The following is a 25,653-nucleotide window of genomic DNA, read 5'->3' as shown; positions in this document are numbered from 1 at the left end:
TAAAATACTGAGTATGAGTTGAAGTGGTTTTATGCCGCAGTCAATCCTATTGCCATTAATTCTAGCTAGGTTTTTCTTGGGCCAAATTCTAGCTAGGTTTATTAGTAGTCATGACTCATGACTGAAAAACATAGGTTTCAATCGGCGAGAAAGTAATAATCCTCTCGTGATTTAATTGCAAATATTGGTAGTATTAAAATCTTTATTTAACGGATATAGCAAAAAAAATCTTAAGTTTACTTGTTAAGGTCAACTTAATCTCTATTATAATGAACATATCTTTAAATTTTAACGGCAGCATGTAATAAATTGATTTCGTCTGAATCTCAATGGATGTATGTAAAATTTTTAATTCGAGCGTATAAAAAAGTTAATGGTTAAGGAAATGGAGACAGCAAAAAAAAAAAAAACATATCATAGAATGAACTAAAAAAATACGGATAGGGCTCCTAAAACGTGTAACGTTCAACTACAATAAACCACCCCAAATAAAGGGAGCACAGCTGAAGCGTACTTTATGCAAATAAAACTTGCAATTGATGATAGAAACTATTATGAATCCTTTCTGGATGGCGGGCTTACCTACGATTTAATTTGTTGAAAACTTAAAAAGTTTTAGCACAGCAAAGAAAAAAGCTAGAAAAGCCTCTTTTTTTCAGTGTCATCATCATGATTCTTGTAACTTTCTGAATTCAAACAAAAAAGGGGCCTGAATATTAAATTCCCGGTTTGAGTTAAATAACGGGAAACAAAGTATTCCTTCACTCCTTAATATAAAACTTATTTAACTAATTTGATTAGATTAAAAAAATTAGGTAAGTTAATTAATTATAAAAAATATGACAAGTTTTTCTTAAAACACCGTAATTCCTTAATATATTTTCTCTCTCTTCTACTTGATCATGATTAAGGGAGTATCCATAAGGGTAATTTAGGAAAAACTGACAAATATGAGAAATAGGTCTTATATTTAGGACCAAAATTAACTCAATAATTAAATCCTATATTAAGGACCAAAGAGTATCTCAGTTCTTGTCGTATTACATATGATTTATCAATTGCATGTTGGAGAAAGGTATCAGCAGCAAGCGGAAAAAGCGATGACTATGATTAGCACCACAAGCACCCTCTTTTCTTTTCTTTGCTTTTTGTTTTTTTGAATTTCCATGAGCTACAATGAAATGAGCAAATATCAAGTACTAAATGGCGCGCGCGCACACACACATGTATGGGTGAGTGCAGTGAGAATTTCCTTGAGAACTAATAAGAAGTACATTATGTATCTTATACGCAGAGATCAGAAGATGAAAGTGCCAGTATAGGCATGGGGTGGGTGAATTTAGAGGAGGGGGGGGGGAGAAGAGTGATAGGATCAGTGTTCACTCGTCAAGTGTTATAGATGTGAAGAGGATTCAGGTAATTAAGTCATGTTTTAATTTATATGTGGAAAAAGGATGGAACAGTAGTTTGCTATGTGTTTCCGTTCAAGTTGCACAGAAATGAGAGAAGGAAAAAGCAAGGAAGGGGGTGATGATGAAGAGTGACGAAGACAGTTCCATCAAATCAGGAGAGAATAAAGTTGAGCCTCTTTTGCGAGTCTGTAGGAAAATGAAGAGTCTTGAAACAATGACACCATCTCCATTTGTGAGAGCGATTTCCCATTATTGGAGGTTTTGGCCATCACCCATAACTACTGTGCAAGATGCTTTCTTCTTTTATATATATATATATATATATATATATTAGCTCACTTTTATAAACCCAATCCATTTTTCAATTATATCTCTATTTCAATCTACATAATTCCAGCCTCTCAGGATATATGTTTTCAATATATATTTAAGGTATTATTAATATTCAACTTCATTAATTTGATACTGAAGTCTGGTGCAGATGAAAATGAGGAGATGGCTAGCAGAAAAAGGATATGCATGTTGTGTGGGGATGCGTACGTGGTGGCTTTTGATTGGTCGCCCCAGCCTTGGCACATCAAGAGCCGGGGGGGAGACTGATCTGATATACATATGTACTCCTCCGATCCTTAATATAAGATCTATTTAACTATCCATTTAACTAATTTGATTAGATTAAGGAAGTTAGGTAAGTTAGTTAATTATAAGAAATGTGACACTTTTTTCCTAAAACACCATAATTATCTTTCTTAATACCCTCTCTTCCTCTTCTACTTGATTATGACTGAGGGAGTATCTATAAGGGTAATTTAGAGAAAATTGATAAATATGAGAAATGGGTCTTATATTTAGGACCAAAACCAACTTAAGAATTGGGTCCTATATTAAGGACCAGAGGAGTATATATGTAATTTGTATTATTGTCATTTGATTGATGTTTGATTGGGTTTGATGAGAGAGAGAGAGAGGGGGGTCGTTATGGTAATTGCAGAGAAAGAGAAAGAGAGAGGACAGGCAACGACTCCTGAATAATGCCTCCATGCTTCCTCCATCACTTTCATTATTCATTCATCTCTCCATCTCCCCCATATATTGCCCAACCCTTAAACAATGCCCTTTCTCTTTTTCTTTTCTTGGTCCGCAAAACAATGTTATCTTCCCAACTCACACCTCCCCACCCACATCCATCATTTGGTATTCTTTTAAAAAGGAACAGAAAAACTATTGAATTAGTGTGTTACTAAGCATAGATCTTTTAATTCTTTTTCCTTTTCACTTGTTGAATCCCTTTATTTTATTTGGTAAACTAATCAGATTGTAACTAGATATGCTACCCATTAGTTTCTTTTTTTCCTTTTTGGGTTCAATACTTCTCATTTGTTAAAGGCGTGTTGGATTCGAAGACCTACCTTTTGGGCTTGTATAAATTCTAGTCCAATCTCCGTTTTTTTTTTTAATGCAAAGTCCAATTTTCTTTCTTAAAATATATTTAGAAATTTTACCAATATGGTTTGCATTTCCGCTATGAGAAATGTTTACATGTAATGACTAACAGTATCTTAAATATTATTTTTTTGAATTGAAGGGTATTTGTGCTTAACAAATATATATATATTTTAAATTTTGAATTGGATATATTTCCCCATGTTTAACGTAACACTAGTGTTTGAGGGGGAGCACATTCCATGCTCATCAGTGATGAGCATGGAGTGCTTATTACGATTTGGACAATCCATATCAATTTTAGATAGTTAAGATTGAATTTAATTTTTTTTATATATGTTAATCAATCTTTTGTTTTAATAGATATAGAATTTAAAAGAAATATAATATCATAAGTAATGTATCTTTAAAAAATAATTTTATCATTAAAAAATGATATATTAAAAATTTTAAATCTGAACCATTCATATTAGATTTTGAATGATTTAGATTGCATTACAGTAATAAGCACATGGTACTCATCATTATGATAAGTATTGAATAAAGACCCGTGTTCGAGGTATATAAATAATACATGATTTTAGGCATATTATTGTTTTTTGGGCTAAATAATTGTAATCATAAACCATATTCTTAAAAACTTATAGTACCCTATTCATTTGAATGAATAAAAAAATATACTCGTATAAAAAGTAAATCTTAAACTATAATAAATAATGCAATTTATTATAATTTCAAATATAATTAAATATATTAATTCGTGCATCGGGGAAAATTTCTACTTTATTCTATAATTCAAGTCAAAATAAGTACACAAAAATAATTCTAAATCAAGTAACTTCAATGTCATGTGATAATATTTAGCATTAATAGATCATTGTACATACGTATATTTAAGACAATGTTATATATTTGAATTTGCCTTGCCAAAAAAATATTTAAATTTGAAATTATCCGATGGAGGCTTAAAAAAAAAAAAAAAGGGAGAAGAAGAAAAGAAGCCTTTAAACGACCGTATAATCTGCCGCGCCAAGTCGTCGTTGGGGTTTGCGGAGTGGAACGCACGTTGCTCACTGGTTCTCGATTTGGCTCGTAAAAACGTAGGGGCAGGAAAATTTTTGCGGCTACCAACAAATCTCACAGTGCAGAGAAAGGTCGCCTCAGGGATGGGGGAGCAATCGCAGAGCAACAAACCAAACCCTATAATTGAATCTGGGAGGCACGGAGGCGTTAAGAAGAAAAGCGAATTCGAGTTCTGCAAGGTCTGCAATCTCAATCACAATCAAGGCCTGCGACACAAGTACTTTCCTAGCCACAAGAAATCCCTTTCCAACTTCCTCTCCCGCTTCCGAAAGAAATTCTCCGATATATCCTTCTTCCTTAAAAATCCTGCCATTCTCAGGCCAGAACACGCTTCTCGCAATCGATTTTGGTGCATTTTCTGCGATACCGATGTGGACGAACTGACTAGTTCCTTTGCCTGGTATGGAAGCCTTAATCCGTTTTTAAGGTTCTATATAACTTAGATTGTCTCTCGGACTGAGAAACTTACTGCCAGTCGCTCCAAGTTGCTCCTTACATGTGTAAAGAAAGGGTACTAAAATTTCATAGATACCACGGTGATCTTAAGTTAGCTGAATTGATAAATCTTCGGGAGTCTGCATTATATATCCTTACCTTTCAGTGTCCCATTGTGCATGTGCCTTTGGTCTTTCCACGATAGCTTAGGTCGTTGCTTCTTGTTGCAGCGCTAACGCAATCAGTCACTTGGCGAGTGTCAATCATTTGAAGAATTTGAAGCAATTCTCCTGGAAATATGGTGGTTCCATGGATCAATTGGAGGCATTTACGGTTTCGGACGCTGATGTGGCTAAGGTCGTGTTTTAATGTACATGATTCAGTTTAAAAAGTACACGATTCATCTTTATTCCTTGTTGTGGATCTTTGTTGTTGCTCTTTTTTTCTATTTTAGTCGTCATTGAACCTTTACATTGTTAGGATGAGACAACTGGTATGGTTTAGAATATTTTTTTATTTTTTATTTTCCTGCAGTGGGAGAAGAAGTGTACGACCCTACAAAAAGAAGCTGTCTTATTGAGTGAGGAATGTCATGGAGAAGTCTCTGGAACTACAAGTGATATCCATAATCAATTCAATCATGGAAATATTGATAAATTTGATATTACTCATTCCCATTCTGTAAAATCACATCCTTCAAATAGTGTTTTGCCTTTACAATATCATACAAATGAGTATCAGGTATCCAATTCAGGAATCTCAGGAGCTAGCAATGCTCGTTTGTTACCTTATTTTGATACCTCTTCTCTACCTTCAGAAACATGCTCTGGTGCAAATGCATTTCATTCTAAAGACTTCGCAGGTATGCGTATTCTGTCTGGGGAACCTTAAACTTCTTCTTAAAAATTATTTACGTACATCTCAGAGGATTCCCTGAAACTTGGTTTCTTCTTTTATTTGCGTTTGTTGAGGCTTAGTTGGAGGGACTTACCATACTCTCCCTTGTAGCGATAGCCAATGGTCAAGTGATGGTTGCTCCAGTGCCAAAGAGGTAAGATTCCAATTCAGGAATCTCAGGAGCTTGGAATGCTTTTGTGTTACCTTATTATAATACCTCTCTTTATGCATTATTTCTATCTAATTTCTTTCTTATTCCAATTCTGATTAAAGTAAGGCATCTTATTGAATGTTCCAGGTGCCTAAGGATGGAAGAATGTTAAGCAAGGAGAGCTTTTGTGAAGGTATTCTTTTTGAATTTTGTTCATAATTTGCTTTGCTTCATTTATGACATCAAATTTGTGAAGTGCATGGGGCAAGTGAACATGTATTTGTCCTTATGAAGAAAACGTTGACATCATAACTCAAAAGGTCATCAGTGACTTTAAAGAAGATCTGAGATTGGGGCCAGCTTGCATGCATATTATATATATAGATATATATACTTCTGCTCCTTTTGCTTTTTCAGGTTTGCCAGATCCCTCTCCCATCTCTTCTGGGTATACTGAAAATATGGGCAGCAATGTTCCTGCTGAAGCACCTCCGCCATGGTTAACTGATGGACTTGATAGGCATTATAAAGCCGCCTTAGGTGATCTTGTTTCCCCTTTGAACAAGTCTGGGAAGTCTAGAAAGTTAAATCCAAAACGTGTAGGAGCAGCTTGGGCCGAGAGGAGAAAGGTTGAGTTAGAGATGGAGAAGAGGGGAGAGACTGTAAGGCAGGATTATGGTGCTAACTGGCTTCCTAATTTTGGTAGAGTCTGGCAATCTGGTACCAGAAAAGAATCTAGAAAGGAATTTGAGAGGGAGAAACAGAAGTTATTTAAGGTTGAGGTTGAACCAGAAATACCCACCACGATACAGCCCTATGTTAGCAAAAGAATGGTGAGTTTTATCTCATGCTATATTCTAAGATCACTCGTCCCGATTCTCTAATGTTAGTTGCTTATCAGTCCCTCACTCCCCTCCTTCCTCCCTTTCTCATGAGTGAGATTATGAAATTTTGTTGACATGGGAAACCTTTATATCGAGAAATTGTCATTTGTGGGTGATATATGATTATGTTATATGGACCTTTATTTTATATTTTCAAGCTGTTCATTTTTTTTGCCATTACATGTTACATCTGAAGCTGCCTAGTCTGGAAAATAAAGTCTTTGGTTGTAATTATGAGATACTTAATCCTTCTCGGAAGAGGTAAAAAATAAGTGGAAGTATCGATGGGTCTGACCTTGGTTACTAATATAATGTAGGCTTTTGTTTCTGCAGCAGACTTTAATTTTATTTTCGGATGCAAGACTGTAATTTTATCACCGCACTAATATTCCAATAATTAATTTTTAGATAATTAAATCTTTCTTTTATCTATTCCCCTTTGCAGAAAATGGATGATAATGGTGGCCATATGTGCGGTTGAATTTTCTGGTGACAGCTTGTTTGGAAAGCCCCATTTTTGCATTCTTTAGACTCTGGTTTGGGGCCGGATGGAATCAGCACAATGAAACATGGTGAATTTCTGTGAATTTTTGCTGGGAAGAAAGTGCCTGCGGCGACTGTGCGTACAAGTGCCCAATATGCTAATGGATCGAGCAATGAACGAGCTATTTGTCTGGAATCACCAACACTTGGTGCGGCTATTTCCACTGCTGTTAATTAATATATTCTGGTTATATGATCATTTTCATGATGATTGATCAACCAGCATTTTGTGGCGATATTAGGTGTTTTGCATTTCTGCTAACCGGTCTGATGATGGGTGTAGGTTACTTTTTAATACTTTCCTCTTAAGTAGGCAGCAGGAATGTTACCAACGCACACCCAGAGTAGCGTGTATATTATAGTGAGTTTTGTTCTGGCTAGTTTAGGAATTTATTTGATCAACTAAATCTTTTTGTCAAGTAATTAGTCAGTATTTGTGCTAAAAATGTGCTTGTCGAATCTACAAGAATACAAATAATATCCGCTCTCAATCGCTCCATGACAATAAATTTACAAAATAATAATTATAGTAGTAATAATAACAAAAATAATAGGCATGCCAGGTTTGACTCAGCTTCTAGTTTGGTCCCAAAAAAATACAATATAAAGAATAAAAAATGCTTCTGCTTCTCAGGCCCATATGAGCTGAATGAGCTATTCTTGCGTCGCTCGGACTTAGCAGCGAGGTAGGAGTGATTGTTCGAGTTCCTCTCTAATCGTCACTTACAATCATGCAAGCTAGAGTGATCCTGGGCCAAACAAAGGTTGCCAAGGCATCAACGGTAGTCCTTTGGCACTTGTTTAAGGTGATTTATGCTCATTGACTTTTGAGATCCCTCGAACTCGTTTTACTATCTCTGTCACGTGCAGAATGGTTCTTCTGCTTGGTTTGTGTTCCATCAGTGCAGAATCTTGTGGAATGGAAGTGATTTATCCTAAAGTGCCACAATTTTCCTTTGGAATGCAACAAATTCTCATCACAAAGGAACTCCCAAGAAAACCATTTCTCTATGGTACGATCTACATCGTGCACTACCACGTTGGAGACATTCGCTGCTCTCGCCAAAACACTGGCTGTATAAATCGGTGCCATCCTGCCTGGTGATTCCGGCGAATCCCCATTGGGTCCATCTACTACCACAACATCCCAATTCTTTTCGTACACTTCTGCTGGCAAATTCTTCAATGCAAGTTTGCATTTTGATTTTCGAAGCATTTTGGGGTTAGTGGGCGCGCAAGCTGAGTTCTGCCTCGCTTCCTTGAGCAGTTCGTAGGCGTCTTTTGCTGACATGTTATACTCAGTTCTGTATATTCGGGTGTTGTTCGAGGTAAATCTTACCTTGCTTATCTTATGAGGGTCATCCTCCAGGAAGATAGTGCTACCATCTGCATTCAATGAAGAGAGGGTAAGGTATTGGGAGTGAAACCCGAATATAAGGATGTTGCAGGGGACTTTCTGGGCAATGAGGTTTGACAGGACTCTGAATTCCTTTTTCGTTAGGGTGGTGACGCGGGGAGGTCTTCTAGGCTTCTTTGAGGATCCAGTTTCAGGCGCATTTAGGGTGAAGCTACGGTGTTGAGTGCCTGGATACAGACCCGATGAGCCATGGGAGGAAGATGAAGTACTCACGATGATGCTCAGAAGTCTGATAACTGACACGACTGAAAGAATCAGAACAAGTATGGGGATGAGTTCCCTTTTAGTAAGGCCCATTCTCTTGGTTTCCTGGGACACTTTGTGACCGGAAGGTTGATTTTCCTGTGGTTGAGTTGTGACTGGAGAAGAAAGTTGAACTAGGGGTGGTAAGAGAGGACGAAAATGAAGTACTTCCGGTGGCATTGTTTGTTTTTTCTTCTCTCACCTTTGAGCAACACAACAATACAATTACATCCTTCTCATTTAGGTGTATTGGGTTTTTGATGAAAGTGGCTGTTCTGGTTGGTCTTTTCTGCATCTTGTTGAGTAGGGAGGAAGGGATGGTTTTTGCTTTTGTCACAAGCGTTGCCTTCCTTTTATTCAGCTGCTCCCAGTTACCTAATTGTTGCGGTTGGTTACCTCGTCGAACTTGAGAAGTAAATCTAGATGCGTGTCCCACCCAGTAAAACGTTTTTATGCCAATCGTTTTCTGGGACGCCGACATCGTGACAGAGGTCTTAACGATATTGGAAGATCGGTTCATTATCTGTCAAGTCTAAACATCTTTTTTGGGTGTTTTAAGTGAGCTTGAAGAAAGCTAGTTAGTGGTTTATGAGTCACTATCAAAGTTCTGTGCATGTTACTTCCTGGATTATTCTATTGCATATGTTGCCTTCATTATTGGAAATGATGAGCAATGATTGGTGGTTACTCGGTTAGTTTGGAACTTGCCATTCTGATTTTCCCCCGAGATGTTCCTGACAACAAGCCACCGATTTGCCTAGGAAAATTGTGCTGTGGTTTCAGATATAACGATGCCCAATTTTATAAGCAATGAGATGGTAAGGCATATTGGAATGGGATTCTTTCCCCATTTGAACCTCTGATTATTTGCTTTATAGTTATCCAGAGCAAGGAGTGAAGAAACCTCCTCTTTGGTTAAAACTTTTTGATTGATTTCGCATCATTTTACATTTTTAAGAATCTGGTTAATAAAGAACTAAATCAATGCAATTCACTACTCACCAAGAAACAATAGCTCGAAAACTCTTCTCAACGAAAGGGGATCGCGCGTTTTATCCCATTGCGGCATGTGGGTGTGTGTAGTTGTTCCTTTTTTTATTTCAAAAAACAAAGAGAAGCATTTGTAACTATTTCGGATTCTACGGCTGGATTCAAAGAACCAATTTTTATATGGCTAAAAATAAACCTACGTAAGAATCATCGCATGCTACAACAGCTGAGTCAACTCCGTTGGCGATTAATGAAACAAATCTGGTCATCGTCAAGATGGTAGTCCCGATAATCATACCACATACTAGAATTAACGACCCGTTTCGAAATATCTCAAATATAAAGAAAGTGTGACATAAGAAGGTATATAAAATCTCATACTCCTGTATTTTCACCTTCCCTCGTTCTCTATATGATTTCAAGGGCATGGCATCGATTTAATAAACCAGTACTTCCATATGGATGTTAATAAAGAACGATACAAGACACCTGATGTCAGAAGACACAATTCCATATACTTTGAAATAAAAAAAGGCTATGAAGTTCTCGTTCAATCAAGAATGGAAAATAAGGACAAAAAGAGCTAGCAGCTATGAATTCATGTGATACTATCCGGTCACCCCTTATCAAACTTCGACCTAACCTGCAATTGAACGGGAAAAGGAAAAATTGAGAGCCAACAAAACAAATAAAGACAACATTGTAAAAGCGATTAACAATCATCCCAACCAGCATATAACTTCCAAGCCATAATTCAAATAAAAGACTATCCTTATGCAAGCGCAACCTACAACCCAGTTTCTACAAACCAGTAATTGACTAAGAGCCAATGGCACAGTATGCCTTCCTAGTCTCCAGATTCAAACTTTTAAAACTTCTATCAAACCATTTAAAGGGAGAATCCAACTTGAAAGCCAACGTAAATTACAATTCTCCAAAATCTTGGTTAACGGAAATTATACAGTACACGAAAGAGGTAATTCAGATCACCATCCAATTTTCTCTCGTATTTAGAGATTAAACAGAACATTACAAATGTTTAGCTTTGACTATGATCAATTGACACTATGAAACTTGGGTAGATGAAAGATCTAACAGAAAATCCCCCCTCCCAAAAAAAAAAAATCAATTCTTCCTACTTAATTTTGTATAAATGAATGTGCCAGGTCCTTCCACTTCTCCCGTCCAATCATCCAAAATCCTTGCTGCATTTAACCCCTACGACATCCTCAACGACAATTAAAGGCCCCAGAAATTTAAGTGTTATCTATCCTAAAGCTACACCAACATATCCAACTAAGAATAGATCGTGCTAGCATTCATCCTCAACCTTCAAAACCAAACCAATTCGTATTAGAGAATATTACACACAAGCACGCAACTCCAACATCCCAACTAAGGATAGATCAGGCACGCTTTCTTCCTCAACCTTAGACCCTAAATCGCATATATAGTTCAACAATTCGTGCAAGAGAATATTATACACAAGCACGCACATGCTTGACAAGGATCGAAACATTACCTAACTAGAGCCAACAATAATGTTGTTAATCGGGATGAAAATCAACTTGACAAAAAATCCAACAAAGCCCATCACAACGAAACCAATAGCCGTACGGGTTGCTACTTTTGTGAATTCTGCACCAAAATTCGACGAATTGAAGATGACCAGACATCAGTAAAGAGAAAAGAAAAAGAAAAATCAAGGAAAGGAAGGAATAGAAGAGGAAGGGGCGAAAGATATACCTTTGCGATCTGGCTTGTGACAACGCTTTACAAGACGAAGACTGTCCTTGGCAAAGTCTCTGAGAGGATCGACGACGGAATCGATGGCATCCATCGGCACGGATGGCAGTGGATCTGGAAGCGGAGGCGGAAAGGCTTTGCGGGTTATGAACGCCTATGGGAAGCCAACGATGATTCGCACGCGCTTTGTGCCGGCTAATCGCTAACTTATAGGAGCAGCCTCGCAGAGTCGCCGGTCAAAACTGGAAGCCCATCAGACAGATTGACTAAAAAGCCCTTGCAGCCGATATTTTTTTTTAATCTTAATTATCTAATTTTGATTTTTTTCTTTCCTTTTTAAAAACGAGGGTTGCAAAGCTCACCAGTCATCTTCGTGACTTTATGACATCCCAAAAAAATGCGATCTTTAAATATATATTGATTGGCCTGCAATCTCATATATAAGATATAAACAATCTAAGCATGTGTATCAATTTGGTCAAAATTAATTAAAAATAATAAATATGTAAAAATTAAAAATTGTACCCAGCTTAAGTAGGATTTAAGCGCTGCACCGACATTCAAATCCCCAACGCATTAGTTGAATTATGCGGAGTTTTAAGAATTTAGTTTGGATAAAATTTAAATTTAAAAGTATAAATCGAAATAACAAAAATCAAGTTACCCCCCAAATGATAAGATTTTATTTTGAAAGCATATTTTACTAATATTTCTATACTGGGATAGTTTATTACTTTATTATCCGGGACAAAAACGATAACATACAGGATGAAAGAAGGAGAAAGGGATAATCTTCTTGTCCTTTTCATGAAAGAATCATAAACTACAAAAATGACACATTAACTGATGGATGCATAAATTACCGCCCAAGAGAAAAAAACAGATTAAGGAAACAGTTTGACTAAAGCCCGAAAACAAAAGATGGAATTGACATCAGGCAAACTTGGATCATGGATCTCTTAGAACTAATCATAAAATGACTTCCCGATAGGATACAATATGAAGGAAAATTAATAACCAGCTAAATCGTTAAAAGCCTCGTCGATGCTGGCAGAACTTATCAACAAGAGGGAGCTAATAGATATCAAAAAGCAAGAAGCATGAACGAGAGATACAAATCCAAGTAATGACATAAAAATACTTCTCAGGGATAGAAGGGGTCATGTCAAACATGTTGCTGATGCGTTAGACACAAGAAGATCAGTGTTCATCAGTTACGGATATTTGTACATCAAACAGTTAAATCATGATGTTGTTTAATTGCTGGATCAAGTTAACAGGTTTGAAACGTCATCCTGTATAAATTAATAGTTAACAAAGCATTTCTAAATCACAAGCAATCAAAAATTCCAAGCACAACGCCACCAACTTCATAACCCCAACAGTCAACACCGGCATCATTCGCAATAATCGCTGCTCAACTGCAAAAAACACAAAGGATTGCAAATGGCGTCAGACCCATTTTTGGTCACTAGCATGCGTGACAAACCAAACGGTATAAAAGGGCCACTTAATCGCATTTCTGGACGAAATATTTCGAGTCAGTATTTCTTCTAAAATTTCTACGCAAAATAATTTCATACAACCAACATCACCTAATGCAGCAAAGGCACGCATGTTGAACCAGTAAATTATAGCCCTCATGGAGGGCATCAGATTACCCCCCGGAAATTTACTTTTCATATGTGTTCATGAGAAACCATACCAAATTTTCCAATGGATTAGTAGGCGGAGCAACAGATTATGGGTATTCCATGAAGGGAAGACTCACAGGCATTTATGCAGCGACTTCATTCCGGGTTAAAGCCATACTAAAATGCTTTCAGGGGGGGAAAAAATGTTGTCTTTCAGTGTTTAATATAGTGATCTGAAATATAATCCATCATTTACAGCCCTAAAAGATACTGGTGAGCTACAATTTTCCGTTCACGGTATTTCAATAATTAATGTTCCAACAAGAAGGTATATGATAAAGAAAGGAATTGCATGTTTACAGTTTATATGGTTGCTAAAATTGAAAGGGCCAATTAGGACTAATTGTTACAGCATAAACTCAGTTAAACATAAATGTGACAAAGATAGAAACAAGTTCAGTAGCCTAATCAGATTGCTACTGAAATTTGTTTCGGTCATCTCTTCCCTGACTTATGAAAATAACAACATAAAAAGGTGGAGGTGGGACTGGGCTGGGACAGCCGAAACATGATCATGAACTGATCTACACTTAGGAAGTGCGAAGTATGAAGGAAGACAAAGAACATTTCACGTTTCCAACAACAAGAATCCCCAAACTCAAATCAGATGTTGTCTTCCTTTGAGAAAGACATGGACTTGCACGCACAAGTCTCTCATCATCATCATGAATCTTCCACTCATTCTCAAAATCACAAACTTGAGAACTCTAAATCTAGTAATTTTATCTGCATATGTGGTCAAACTATAAATGTTTACACAGGACAAACATCTGATGAAAAGCAAATTTCAATTCTGAAAATGACTTCAGAGCCAAAAGGTATGCATATGGTGCATGAAAAAACTCGTAGAAAAATTATATTTTGACAGTACATGTATTTATCTTCTCAGGAATCTCACCATTAGATTATGAAAATAGACCTAAAAATCCTGTCAGCCACACTTTCAAGTTCAATCTAAACATCTCTTGTAACCTGACTATTGCAGCTTATGCATCATATGAAACAACTGAACATGCTGGTAACTTTAATCCTTCTGCTCTAATTCTAACCAAAATTATCCGATTGTGGAACCAACTAGCACCAAGTTATATATGACGAACTAAAGTAGCAAAGATAATGGCCAACATCAACAATCATTTATTCTCAAGGTCCTACTGTATTCTAGATTGGAGGGTGAGATCGGTTTGACTAAGAGAATAAAAGAATAGAAGACATCTGAAGAACAGTACTAATATCTATTTAGGAAACAGGTAAAAGCCAACAACAGAGTGCTTCAATATAAATCATGAATATAAAGTAATATTATAAAAATTCATGAATTGCCTTATAGGCGATATGCAGCACATGCATGTTCAAAAAATCAGACTCCTACAAAGACCGTTCCATCATCGTTGCGTTACGCTTACTCGTCCAACAACCATTTTAACATGCCCCTACAAGTTTAAAAGCTTTTCAGAATGAAGCTCTTACAAGTCCTTTCCTATTAGGGCCTATTGCTTTCATAAATCCGTCCACTTATTGAAGTTTTGCGCTAAGCGACCGCACTCAAGTGGCAATGGACGGTATAAAGTTATGAGGAGAACGGCCGTGACTCACACCAAACTCACAAACTTGATATCGAGCTCCTAATTTGCCACAGAAGATGCAGGTGGCCTTAAGTTCCACAGCCCTATATAATCGCAGATAAACAAGATCCCATTTGGACTAGTTTACATAAGTCACTGGGTAAGAAGTTCAAACCTCTGCCATGTACCATAACAACGAGGAAAATATCCGTCACTTCATCACAAACAAACATGCAGCAGCACTCCAATTCCATTCCAATTTTTTCCTAACCTAAAGCCTATACAAACAACGGGAAAAACAGCAAGTCTCGCTGCTTCTAAACAACTTACCAATTGATATTATCGACATCGGAAACTGTTAAATGAGAAAGCTACTCGTTTGTGGAATTTGAAAGGACCAAAAGGCTAAGATCCTACCTCTGACCATCAAGGTTGCCCTGTCCACTGTTGCCACCGCTACCATATGATCCATCCTCACCGGCTGTCTGCCATACCGACTGCCAAGCCTGCGATGGAGGTTGCACGTACACTCCGGTGGGATCCACGGCCGGCCGTCCAATAATCATGCCTCCTGGAGGGCCAGCAGGTTGGCCCATGGGAGGATAATAGTAAGGAACACCACTGGCCGTGGTACCCACAATGCCACCAAGGCCAGCCTCGTCCTTGATCTCATCTCTGGGCACAATATCGACCAAGAAATCAAAGATATCAGTCCTGGTGATGGCAGCGGCTATGTCATTCTTCTGGAGGGTCCTCCTCTTGTTCTCCTCGGCATGGAGCCAAGATCGAATGGTGAGCTCAAGGATGAAAAGCTCACAGGCCTTGGCGAACAAAATGGGGGCCTCGGCGGAGATCATGCGGACGTCCTCGTCGGCCTTCATGATCTTCTTGATTCGAGCAAGGGGGAGCTGGTGGTTCTTGAAATCGTTGACATGCTCGATTTCTTGGCGCTGGTAAGACCAGAACATCTGGAGCTGCTGCTGCTGCTGCTGGAGAAGGTGGTGGAAAGGAGGAGGAGCAGGGGTTTGAGGTGGGTACGGGGAGGACTGGGCTTGCTGGTGCTGGTTGTTCTCCATGGGGCAAAGGATTCTCCAGAATTGGCCAAATGGGCGTGTTCTTCTTCGAGGGTTTGATCGAAGGGTGAACGAAAATTCAGGGGGATTTCTGATTTTTGTGTGGCAGACAACAAACCCAAACGTATTCGTATTGGATTATTGGAATGTGATGCTCGGATGGATGGGATAAGGTACAATACAACCCAGCCGACCGGGATCTCTCTCTCCCCCTCTTCCCCTTTCTCTCTTTTGGGCGCTTCTGATTTTTATTTTACCACTTCTCCTACCTCTTTCTATTGTTTGTCACGCTAGTTGACCGCCCTTTCCTATTTTTCCTGTACGACCTGTTTGTTTGCACTTTTCATGTGCGAAAATAATTTTCTTTTGTTCTTTTTTTTTTTTTGGGGGGGCAAACAAGATAATTTTCCCTTATTGCATGAGAATGACTTTTAACCCAATGATCATCTTCTTGACTACGAAGAGGCCGAGTCAGGCGTAAGTCAGCTGTAACATGAGATTTAACCCGATGGAGAGACGCGGTCAATTCAGGATTTCGTTCTATGCGCCAGAATCCAGAATGCAAATAATTAATTAAATGCACCCCATTTCAGCCAATGTAGATACAGATTTGTTACCTCAACTAGTCGGCGAAAAAAGTTCTTAGATGAATAAATTAATTAAATGTTATAAATGACTTTTGAATAGAAAGGTCACTAATTTAGTTTACTCACCAAAAAAAAAAAATCCCGGTAGTGCATCATTTTAAAAGCTTGGAAAAATTTCAACAAAAAAAAAAGAATTTCATTTTCCAATTCAGACATCTAAAAGTTAAAAATGATAGAAAAGAAAATAGTTTCTAATCTGGTATTTTGCAAATATAATTAAATAACTAAAATGCCCTTATATCATATTTGAAAAAAAAAAAGCTATCAAACTTGTTATTGTCATTATATTTTTTGTTATTAGCTGTTCAATGTTTATTATTGTTAGTTCACAGCTTATTAATAAACAATTTGTCATTACCAATATTTTTTTGAGCTTTGTTATTCAACACTTGTTAATAAACTTTTTGATACAAAAGCATTTAGTCATTTAATTAATTTGTAAAATACCATATCAGATACTACTTTCTTTTTAGTATTTTTAACCCTTAGATGCCTGATTTGAAATATTACATTTTTCAGCTTTTTTATTTGTCATTTTCCCTGAAACCTTTTGAAGGAAATGAAATAATTCATTTTTAAAAAACTATTTCTAGTCCCCCTCGAAATCAATGAAATACTGTAGTAGAAATAACCCTCGAAGAAAACTTCAAACTTTACTGTAAAACTGCAGAACGACAACAGTAGCAAAAGCAGCTAACTTGTTCTATCAAATTTGAGGATCCAAATCCATATCGATATTTTAATGCATGACTAGAAACAAAAGGTAAAACAAAATATAAATACCAAATTCTGGACTAATTTATATTAAACTATCGACTTTAAGGTATGAAGTTTTTGAGATTGACTTCTACTATCCTCGCCGCTATCAAACTATAAATGGGAGAAACTCTGCATAACCCTGTCCCTAGGCAAGAAGAGGTGGCTCTGTCTCTAACAAACTCCTTGCTACTTTACACCTCTCTCTTTCCCCTCCTACACTTCCTCTTATATGCAATCAAATTCTCTTGCATATTTTCCTTCTTTTTCATTGCTTCAGCTACTACTTTTCCCAGAATATCTTCTACAGAATCTTTTTCTTTGGTTATCTGAAATGTCTTGATCTCCACATTTTCTTTGGAATTTTGTGTAGCCCCTATTGTTTCTTCTGAAGATTTTCTGGTCGTCATTTCTGTTTTCGGCTCTGGTGCTTCTGTTACCACCTGAAGAAGTTTCACAGGTAAAGCAGCAGGATCAAGCTCCAGGTAACCTCTAGGAGCACTAACACCTTCTTGACCAGTAAGCAAGTGCGAAGGCACCTGGTGTGACAAGCGAAACATCTCAGCCTTGGGAATATTCCTGATATTTCGAGGATCAACATCCTGGCAGAATACTGTCTTGAAACTTGCAACCTTAACTAGTGGAGCAACCGTTACACCTCATTTCTCATTGTAGTTGTCAAGCACTTTGACCATGTCATGTTCATGTATGATTTCATTGGGAGTCAATTCATTCCAATTTGGAGACCAGTTCCTATAGAGAGCCCAGACATCCCTTTTCATCGGATGTATACTTATAACTCCTCTTAAGCCTTTCTTCCACTTGACTCTACTAGAGAAAGAATTAATAGAACCTTTAAATTCATGCTTGCCTATCCGAAAATCACCAGTAGTCTTGGTAAAGCCAAAACCAATCCACTTTATTGGCGCTAGTTCATCATTGCTTTTGGAGTTAAGCTAACTAGTATTCGTTTTGAAGGGCTTTAATGAAATAATGTCATGGATCAAAGTATAGTAACAAGGCATGCCACCATCATCATCATCATAAACAGCCCACACCTGATTCTCATCGAAGGCTTTTTCAGTGCGGTCACTGTCAAAATCATGAAAGTCCGGGTCTGGAACACTCACAGACTAAGAATCAATTGCTTCAGCAACAAGAATCTCAGTATCAGAAGAGGAGTGCTTTTTGCCCCGGTCTCTAAATCAACAAGTTCTTGAAATTCTTGTGCACCAGATTTCACAGCATGCCTACTCCTCCCTTTGCACTTTTCCCTTGCTTTCTTGTTAGTATTCCTCAACTTGTCTAAATTCCTTAATACAAAAGCAACTCTTGATTCATCAAGCTTTATTCAAATATCCTTTCTAGCCATGTCCATCAACATGTTCCTTATTTGCAGTTGGGGCATATCCCTCATTCCAATATGTTCGCAGCTTCTAGTAGCATTCACTGTCTGTGTCTCATAACGACCCTTGTGAGATTCATGCTCATCACCCATGTTTATTCCTTCATTGTGAGGTGCCATTCCCGCTTCCATCTCCTTTCTATCATTATCCTCTCTGCACTTATCTATGTGCCTTTTTTTCCTTAGCCTATCTCTTTTTGGAACAGAATTAGAGCCAAAACAAGAGGATTGAAAAGCTAAACCGAAATTGACTATCTTAAAAGCTTGAGTTTTCCCAAAAAGGGCCTCTTCCATCACGACAGGAGTTGTGTTATCTTCATGCGCTCTCTTCAGATTCTTAGATGATCTATTCTTCAAGATTCTTCCTTCTGAGGTGGATGAAGTATTCCTGTATATAGATGGGGTTAGTACCTCAAAAGCTATGAAGAGCCTACGACAAAACATGCAAGAAAGATTGCACTTAAGATAAGCTGAAGAGTACTCAAACTTTGCCCTGCAAAAAATGCACATGCTCCAAAATGTTTGCTTTGTGGTCACAAGAGGTGCGTGAGGAGGATTGGGATGAGCAGAACTCCTGGGGTCTCTATCTCTGCAACCGGCATTATTGAAGGAATTAAAGAAACCATTCCCCCCAGCTGGTACAGAAGACTTCCCATGTGGAGTTTCTTTATTTCTACCCCATGAATTGTGCTTTTGGTCATACAAGATTTTCTTTGCTTTGTCAAACAGGAAATTCCATGCTTGAGAGATTTAAGTTAAAAGCCCCACCTACACCTATTGATTTGTTTTTATCAGGGTGTAGCGTTAGAGCCAGATCCTATAACTCCTTCGAATAGTTTCATCATCAGCCACTAGGTCCACTCCAAGAGCCTTGTACCAATCAACTTCCCCATGTTTTCTTCTCTCAGTAGCAGCAACATAAACCTTAATTGTTGCTAGCAGTTGAGGAAGACCAACAAGATTAGGACACAAGTCTTGAGCCTTTAGGCAAACGTTTTTGCGCCAGCAAGATCCATCTATAAAATCTTCTTCTCAGCAAGCTCTTTAGCCTTCATGGCATCCTCTTTATTACATTCCATTCTTGGTACTTTTCTCTAAATGACTGCTAATTACTCTTCCTTAATTGCTTCTCTGCATTTATGCATGCACCACGGTGATATCAATGACGACTTGGCGGCTAATATTTATGTGGAGAGTACAACAAATTCACATGCACAGTAAAGGTGCTTCTCTCAATTATAGGATCCTGATAAATGAAATAATCAATCTACAATGACAGAACAACTTTGCCAATGAAAGGAAAGAAAAAACAAACAGATAGTGGTAGGATGGTGTTATTATCAATGAAACAGTGAAAATATTGACTAAATAACAGATATAGCGATTGATAAACATCCAAATTCTATTCAGTGTGATGCATTAATTCCCAGAGTCTAATAATTCATTATCTAATTGCAAAATGACCTAGTGATCCACAAGCTCAATATACTTATGTCGAGCTTTCGAACAAGAATAACAGATTTCGTGGTGTGATGTTCCCAATATATTTTCAGATCCTCAATCTTGACTATCTTCTCCCATTAACCTTTGGAATTGCCAAAACGTTTCTGATGAAACAAAATGATTAGTTTATGTTTCACTAGCAAAGAAAAACAGAAAGCATTACATATTTGAAAAATGCAAGACCAGGCAGCTATTATAATTGTTGTTTTAGCATTTGAAAAGCAAAACAAGGGATACTTCTCGCAGAAGTAAATTCTCAAAGACAGCTCTACGAAAATGAAAAACAAAAACAATCACGAAGGAGTGTATAAGAACATTCGCATTAAAATTTTAAGACATGAAACATATATCCTAAGAGCCTCAAAAGTAGCAAAATCACTTTCTTAAAGCTGAAGTTTCAGCAGGTTTAGACAAGAGCTAAGATTAAACATTCAATGTGTCTCAATCTCAATAGTTCTGACCTCAAACCCTAAATTCTACCTATTTAACAACAAACTTCGTTACGGAGCAATAATAGCCACCATATTACATTGTATCAGAGAGAATTTAGGAGTAGATACGAAATTTACCTACGTGCAGATAAGCGATTTGTAGCACCGCAATTGATGAGGCTTTATTCACAAATTGATGTCGACCTCATCAGTTATAACACCGAGATCAACCACCAAAAGAAGGAATCCTGACTTCGGTTTCTCTCGGTAAAAATATTTTTCAGCCCTAGCAAGAAGAGGCTACCCCCGAAATAAGCTATGAAATTTTTCTCTATGGCTTGTATTTATATAGTTGCATGGCTTTCTTTCCTTTATTTTTTTTTTTTGGCCATAGTCAGTTCCTAACAATGGTTAGACATTTACTCAGTGTAATAGCATTTATTATATCAATAAATGATATAAGGAAGCTTTAAACGTTCGAGAATTTGTTTTTGTTTTTAACCAAAATTTAATTATTAGATATTTTTAAAGGCACTCAATTTAATGTTTATATCCTATTTAAAATCATATCAAATAAATATTTAAGATATGTTAAGGTTCAAAGGAAGTCATTAACATATATTTCTGTGGTTTTATTTATAAGTTATTAGCATTAGGTGAGCAAATCCTAATTTCCATCTATAGTCATAGGTCCTGCTTTTATAATATTATCATTAAGTTATAAATCCATATGAAAAAAAAGACATATATCTATGTACAATTGAAAACTTAACATGACCTTGAAGCAATTATTTTCCTTACTTAATATTTAGTTGAGATATTCATCACATTCTCGAATTTATATAGGGCTGAACAATTTATTTGAGAAATGTTAGGTTCGATGATATATGTATTGCATTAATACTCATGATGAAATCCAAAATATCATATGCGTGAAGCTGCAATCTTTTGATTCTCTTTTTTCCTTCTCTTGTATGGGATTGACGCTACATTGAATTACTCAAATTATCTCACTATTGTTAAACTATATTAATGCTGTTAAACTATAGGTCATTGACTCGCATAATCAATCAGCAGCATACACACACACACATACATATGTATGTATATAGTTTCATGCTTGAGCTGTTACTGTTAACAATTATGCAAATGAAACAAGAGGGGTTAACAATAACACCAAAAGCCTCCAACCAGCAATGTGTATATGGTGAAAGATTGGAACATATTATATATATATATATATATATATATATCCTTATTATAAGACCCAATTTGACTTTTTATTTGGTCCTAATTATAAGACCCATCCATTTTGTCTTATATGCATTTTTTTTCAAGATAATCCTTCTAATAATGATAGTTTTAGCCAATATACTTAATTAACAAGGATATTTTAGGAATGACAACACTTATTTATTATAAATAACCAACTTAACTTACTTCCTTAATCTCCTCAAATAAGTTAATTGGGTCTTATAATTAGGACCGGAGGAGTAATATAAACTACTATTTGAAATATCATAATGAAACCTTATTCGGAGAAGTTGTCATAATAATAATGCGAAGGCAGAGCATGCATGTTTGATTCTGAAATATATATACACACACATATGTGTATGAGTTCGAGAGAAGCTTGTTATCATGTGTTTTGGATATATAGGAATAGTGACAACAATGGTGCATGAGAAGAAAAGAAACGGAAAGGCTGGAAAAGGGTCCACAGCTCTTCAACACAAATAAAATAATTCAAACTGAGTCATTATCGGCAAACTTTCTGGCAAAGCCGCATGCAACTATGCAAGAGCCACACGAGCGAAAGGATCCTACAATCAGTTAAGGGAGACCGGCCGCATTACGTATCCTCAATATGAGAAGGAAATCGTCGACGCACCCGTTGCCGACCGCATAGCGCAGTGGATTAGCGCGTCTGACTTCGGATCAGAAGGTCGTGGGTTCGACTCCCACTGTGGTCGTGATGTTCCTTTCAAAATATGGCTGTATCCTTTTCTTTTCTTTTCTGGGATACAGAAACCAAATCATTTTTTTACTGTGCCACCGCATCATTACAGAAACTTCTGTAATCTGTACTGTATAACACAAACGGTACTGTAGCTTTTCCTTTGATGTCAGAGTAGTGAGAGAATATTACCTTTTTTTCCTTAAAGAATTCGATGAAAGGATTAGTTTCCGAAGAGACTGGGAGAGATGATGAAAGAAAATGAAAAATTTAACGGCACGCATGAAATTGCAAGAAATAGAACACCTTTGAAACATACAGAAGTTTACTTGATTATTTACACCATAACAAAACGAGGTGACTTTGGCTTAAAAAAACAAAACAAAACAAAACAAAACGAGGTGACGCAGCTGTAAGCCGACTGTATAATTACAAGAAAAAGGAAGATGCATGAAAGAATGGCCTTCAAATTCAAACAAACGCCGTTCTCTCATTGCCAATGATAACAGGGGCCAGTAGGAGATCCTCGAGAACACCTCCTCTACCTCTGGCTCAATAAACAAAAAGAACAGAAAAGAAACACACATACACACACAGAGTGCCGTCACAAACATTAATGATTTGCGTGACACTTTCTTGATGTTCTGATATATACATATGTATGTAGTTGATTTATTCCGCTCTCAAGTCAGAAGAGGCTTGCCATAAAGTCGGGCATAGACCCTCTTAGTCCGGTGAACTACCGTCAAGCTCAACATTATTCCGATCAAGCAAGCCCCCGCCAGGATTACACACGTTACAGAATAGCATATGTTTCCTTCACAAACAAGCAACTCATTCCCATCCTTCGCCTTGGCTCCTTCCTGTTGCTGTTCTGCATAATAGTCGTATATAGTGCTTGATACCAAACCAGATAGAATCAGGGAGCCAGTTGGAGTGGCCAGCGTGTAAAAATTGTAGATCGCCCCGAAATTCTTCAACCCGAATAGCTCCGAAGCTGTTGCCGGCCCGATCGCCCAGTGGGCCCCGTACCCGAGCCCGGTCAATATGGTCACCACGTATAATTGCCCACTCCATCCCATCGCGTAATATGAAACTCCCACTATCATTATCGCCTGAACCGCCGCCAACGCCACCAGCCTTGGGTACGCAAATTTTCTGTTAAAAAACACAATTCTCTGAGATACATCTTTTATAAAGTTTAAGTCATTCATTTTTGTCATAGCAGTTGAGAGTTTAGTTGAATGAGCACCTTACGATGACTTCTGAGAAGTAGCCTCCACCCACGCGACCCAGGAAGTTGAATATGCTGATCATGGATACGTATACACTTGCATTGTTATCTCCCAAAGACTGGCAAATCTGACCCATGTTGTTTATAATTGTCAAGCCTGTTCCAGACCCCATCACTAGAGCGAAGAAGACAAGCCATAGCTCAGGCTTGACCAATGCTTGAATCAAGGTGAAGTCGTCTCCTATTTGTGGCCCATTTTTCTGCTTCACTCTCTTCACTGCTTCCGTCAGTGCCTGAAAAATCTTAGCTTGCATTTGAACAATTTGCCTGGGCCCTTCCGCTACTGAATTTCCCGTATACTCCTCTCTATCTTCAACGACAGTAGCCCCGTTCAAATTTTCTGTCATTGCTGGGTCAACAAGAAGGGTTTCTTCCTCGTCTGGAGTATTGGGTTTTGAGAAGAAAACTAAGTAAATGGGAACTATGATGGGAAGTAATATGAGAATGATAAGAATGATTCCAAATAATTTGATGGTGCTCTGGTTCAAGTCCATCATATTCTGCAGCATCAAAACTCCCATAAGATAGGAGGCCAAGAGGAGGCAGACACAATAAATGAACAAGAAGCTCGAACCATGAGAGGGTCTTCCAGCTTGTTGGTGACTATGAATGGGTCTGACGATGAAGCAGAGAGATAGAGAAACCATGGAGGGTCCAACGGCGATAATGAAAATGAGAGAGGCCTGATCAGGAGTGTTGAAGATGGCAACAATTTGAGTCATAATCGCACCGCTTAACCCAACGAAGCCCTTCAATATCCCCACCACGGGTCCTCTGTTTTCTGGGAAGTTTTTCACGCACGAAACCAGAGTAGCTGTGTTGTAGTATGTGGAGGCGTTATTTCCCACAAATATACAAATGCATAACTGCAAATTAACATCTGGTCAACACTTTACTCTCTTTAACCCTCCCATACTTCAAGTTAAACTCAATTCGTAACTCCAAAAGAATTCATGAATAATTAAGCTTATCATGGGTCTCAAGATTTTAATCTCCGTCCAATAGTATCAAAGCAACAAGAGAAACAGGAAACAAGAGGAGGAATTATGTTGCTGGAGGGGCCGTCTAGTCTATTGCTGATGAGGTAGAAGAATATGGATGCCTAAATCAACATATCATCCCTACAAAATTAATTGATTGATTCAAATTATTACGGGGAGTCAAGAGCCCACTCTCAAATTTTAAACAAATTTGAGAGAAGCTTGATTTCGTCAAAAGTCAAGTTGTCCATTAGCATTTTTTCTTCAAAGAATATTACGTGAGCAAATATCTTACTTTAAGATTTTTTAATGTGTCATGTCATGTCACTGGGATCATTTTTCACGAAGCAAGGCCCGGGTCAAGACATGATAAGGAGATATTTTCTTTTAAAAAGTTATTAAAGAGGTAATATAATATATTTTAACAACAATGAGAAACACTTTCATCTGTTCACAGACGACGGAGCACGAAGCAATAATTACAGAGGGGAATATTTCACCGAATATTCTAAAAATAGATGAAGGCAAAATGAGAAAGCAGAGTTGAACAAGTCCAGATACTCTGATACTGAGGTGTAAGAAGTTAGAAAGTGAAGTGGCTTACCGCCCAGAGGGGTAAAGAAGGGACCTTGTGGGTGATAACAAGCCAGAGAAGGAAGTAACCAACGAAATTCTGAAGGGCACCGACGATTAAAACTCGAGAGATTGGGGAAACTTGACTGAGTTTGCCAGCAACAAATCCGATATTGTCACCCAAGTCCTTGGCCACAGCTAAGAGAGCCAGCTGCTTCTGGTTGTAGCCCATGGTGGCTTTGATGGCCGGAGATATGGCGCCAAACATGTAAGCCATCCCTGCAAATGACTGCACCCACATCGAACACACGAACACCACCCATCTCTCTCTCATCAACTCCTTCCATTTCTCACTCACTCTCTCCCTTCTCTCCATTATCTTCTCTCTGCTTTCTCCCTGTTGTGTGTATATATGGCGGGATCTTATTAAATATCTAGTGACGTGTCCTTATTATTACGGTCAACTCCCTTGCTTTTTCCCCGGGTCATTCGAGTCAATTATTAACCATCACGAAACAATAAAAATTTAAA

At 37.7% G+C, this 25,653-nt stretch overlaps 5 protein-coding genes, 1 long non-coding RNA gene, 1 other non-coding gene and 1 pseudogene across 8 annotated transcripts; 2 read left to right on the top strand and 6 right to left on the bottom strand.

Moving 5' to 3' along the window:
* Positions 1–3,901: 3,901 nt before the first annotated feature.
* On the top strand, positions 3,902–7,184 carry LOC114724076 (TITAN-like protein). 2 transcript variants are annotated; one of them, XM_028910352.1, is made up of 7 exons: positions 3,902–4,338; positions 4,604–4,730; positions 4,908–5,235; positions 5,351–5,424; positions 5,569–5,614; positions 5,839–6,254; positions 6,751–7,184. In XM_028910352.1, exons 1-7 carry the CDS (start codon positions 4,022–4,024, stop codon positions 6,784–6,786), a joined length of 1,344 nt encoding a protein of 447 aa, XP_028766185.1. In that variant the 5' UTR covers positions 3,902–4,021; the 3' UTR covers positions 6,787–7,184. The 2 variants fall into 2 exon arrangements, with proteins under 2 accessions (XP_028766185.1, XP_028766184.1); XM_028910351.1 differs by having other exon boundaries at positions 5,345–5,424.
* An 81-nt stretch (positions 7,185–7,265) lies between these two features.
* Positions 7,266–9,251, bottom strand: LOC114724077 (probable methyltransferase At1g27930). Its single transcript, XM_028910353.1, has one exon. The coding sequence runs from the start codon at positions 8,686–8,688 to the stop codon at positions 7,666–7,668; it is 1,023 nt and encodes a 340-aa protein (XP_028766186.1). The 5' UTR covers positions 8,689–9,251; the 3' UTR covers positions 7,266–7,665.
* A 557-nt stretch (positions 9,252–9,808) lies between these two features.
* LOC114724079 (protein transport protein Sec61 subunit gamma-1) lies at positions 9,809–11,454 on the bottom strand. Its single transcript, XM_028910355.1, has 3 exons — positions 11,245–11,454; positions 11,021–11,136; positions 9,809–10,141 (listed from the first exon to the last, which is right to left on the bottom strand). The coding sequence occupies exons 1-2, from the start codon at positions 11,336–11,338 to the stop codon at positions 11,021–11,023; spliced, it is 210 nt and encodes a 69-aa protein (XP_028766188.1). The 5' UTR covers positions 11,339–11,454; the 3' UTR covers positions 9,809–10,141.
* A 902-nt stretch (positions 11,455–12,356) lies between these two features.
* On the bottom strand, positions 12,357–15,806 carry LOC114724078 (nuclear transcription factor Y subunit C-1). Its single transcript, XM_028910354.1, has 2 exons — positions 14,921–15,806; positions 12,357–12,665 (listed from the first exon to the last, which is right to left on the bottom strand). Exons 1-2 carry the CDS (start codon positions 15,577–15,579, stop codon positions 12,662–12,664), a joined length of 663 nt encoding a protein of 220 aa, XP_028766187.1. The 5' UTR covers positions 15,580–15,806; the 3' UTR covers positions 12,357–12,661.
* LOC114724080 (uncharacterized) lies at positions 13,272–14,913 on the bottom strand. Its single transcript, XR_003738291.1, has 2 exons — positions 14,834–14,913; positions 13,272–13,664 (listed from the first exon to the last, which is right to left on the bottom strand). It is a non-coding gene; the product is annotated as an uncharacterized LOC114724080 (long non-coding RNA).
* Positions 15,807–16,851: 1,045 nt separating the features above from the next.
* Positions 16,852–18,986, bottom strand: LOC114724056 (uncharacterized; annotated as a pseudogene).
* A 3,231-nt stretch (positions 18,987–22,217) lies between these two features.
* On the top strand, positions 22,218–22,291 carry TRNAR-UCG (transfer RNA arginine (anticodon UCG)). Its single transcript has one exon. It is a non-coding gene; the product is annotated as a tRNA-Arg (tRNA).
* Positions 22,292–22,563: 272 nt separating this feature from the next.
* On the bottom strand, positions 22,564–25,502 carry LOC114724096 (protein NUCLEAR FUSION DEFECTIVE 4-like). Its single transcript, XM_028910384.1, has 3 exons — positions 25,154–25,502; positions 23,528–24,435; positions 22,564–23,433 (listed from the first exon to the last, which is right to left on the bottom strand). The coding sequence occupies exons 1-3, from the start codon at positions 25,496–25,498 to the stop codon at positions 22,959–22,961; spliced, it is 1,728 nt and encodes a 575-aa protein (XP_028766217.1). The 5' UTR covers positions 25,499–25,502; the 3' UTR covers positions 22,564–22,958.
* Between the last annotated feature and the right edge of the window lie 151 nt (positions 25,503–25,653).

The sequence above is a fragment of the Neltuma alba genome, unplaced genomic scaffold, assembly GCF_004799145.2.
Source record: "Neltuma alba isolate B1F8T4 unplaced genomic scaffold, ASM479914v2 tig00012167_pilon, whole genome shotgun sequence".
In the NCBI taxonomy this organism is placed as follows: Eukaryota; Viridiplantae; Streptophyta; class Magnoliopsida; order Fabales; family Fabaceae; genus Neltuma; species Neltuma alba.
Note: the sequence above shows the minus strand (reverse complement) of the source record. Positions and strands in the feature narration are given on the sequence as shown.

Excerpts from the sequence above, each read along its gene's own strand:
- LOC114724076 (XM_028910351.1), top strand. The coding sequence starts at position 4,022 with ATGGGGGAGCAATCGCAGAGCAACAAACCAAACCCTATAATTGAATCT. Across the intron at positions 4,731-4,907 it reads CGGACGCTGATGTGGCTAAG|TGGGAGAAGAAGTGTACGAC; the intron begins GTCGTGTTTTAA and ends ATTTTCCTGCAG. Across the intron at positions 5,236-5,344 it reads TCATTCTAAAGACTTCGCAG|GCTTAGTTGGAGGGACTTAC; the intron begins GTATGCGTATTC and ends GCGTTTGTTGAG.
- LOC114724077 (XM_028910353.1), bottom strand. The coding sequence starts at position 8,688 with ATGCCACCGGAAGTACTTCATTTTCGTCCTCTCTTACCACCCCTAGTT.
- LOC114724079 (XM_028910355.1), bottom strand. The coding sequence starts at position 11,338 with ATGGATGCCATCGATTCCGTCGTCGATCCTCTCAGAGACTTTGCCAAG. Across the intron at positions 11,137-11,244 it reads TCACAAGCCAGATCGCAAAG|AATTCACAAAAGTAGCAACC; the intron begins GTATATCTTTCG and ends ATTTTGGTGCAG.
- LOC114724078 (XM_028910354.1), bottom strand. The coding sequence starts at position 15,579 with ATGGAGAACAACCAGCACCAGCAAGCCCAGTCCTCCCCGTACCCACCT.
- LOC114724096 (XM_028910384.1), bottom strand. The coding sequence starts at position 25,498 with ATGGAGAGAAGGGAGAGAGTGAGTGAGAAATGGAAGGAGTTGATGAGA. Across the intron at positions 24,436-25,153 it reads CTTCTTTACCCCTCTGGGCG|TTATGCATTTGTATATTTGT; the intron begins GTAAGCCACTTC and ends GTTAATTTGCAG. Across the intron at positions 23,434-23,527 it reads TTCTCAGAAGTCATCGTAAG|AAAATTTGCGTACCCAAGGC; the intron begins GTGCTCATTCAA and ends GTTTTTTAACAG.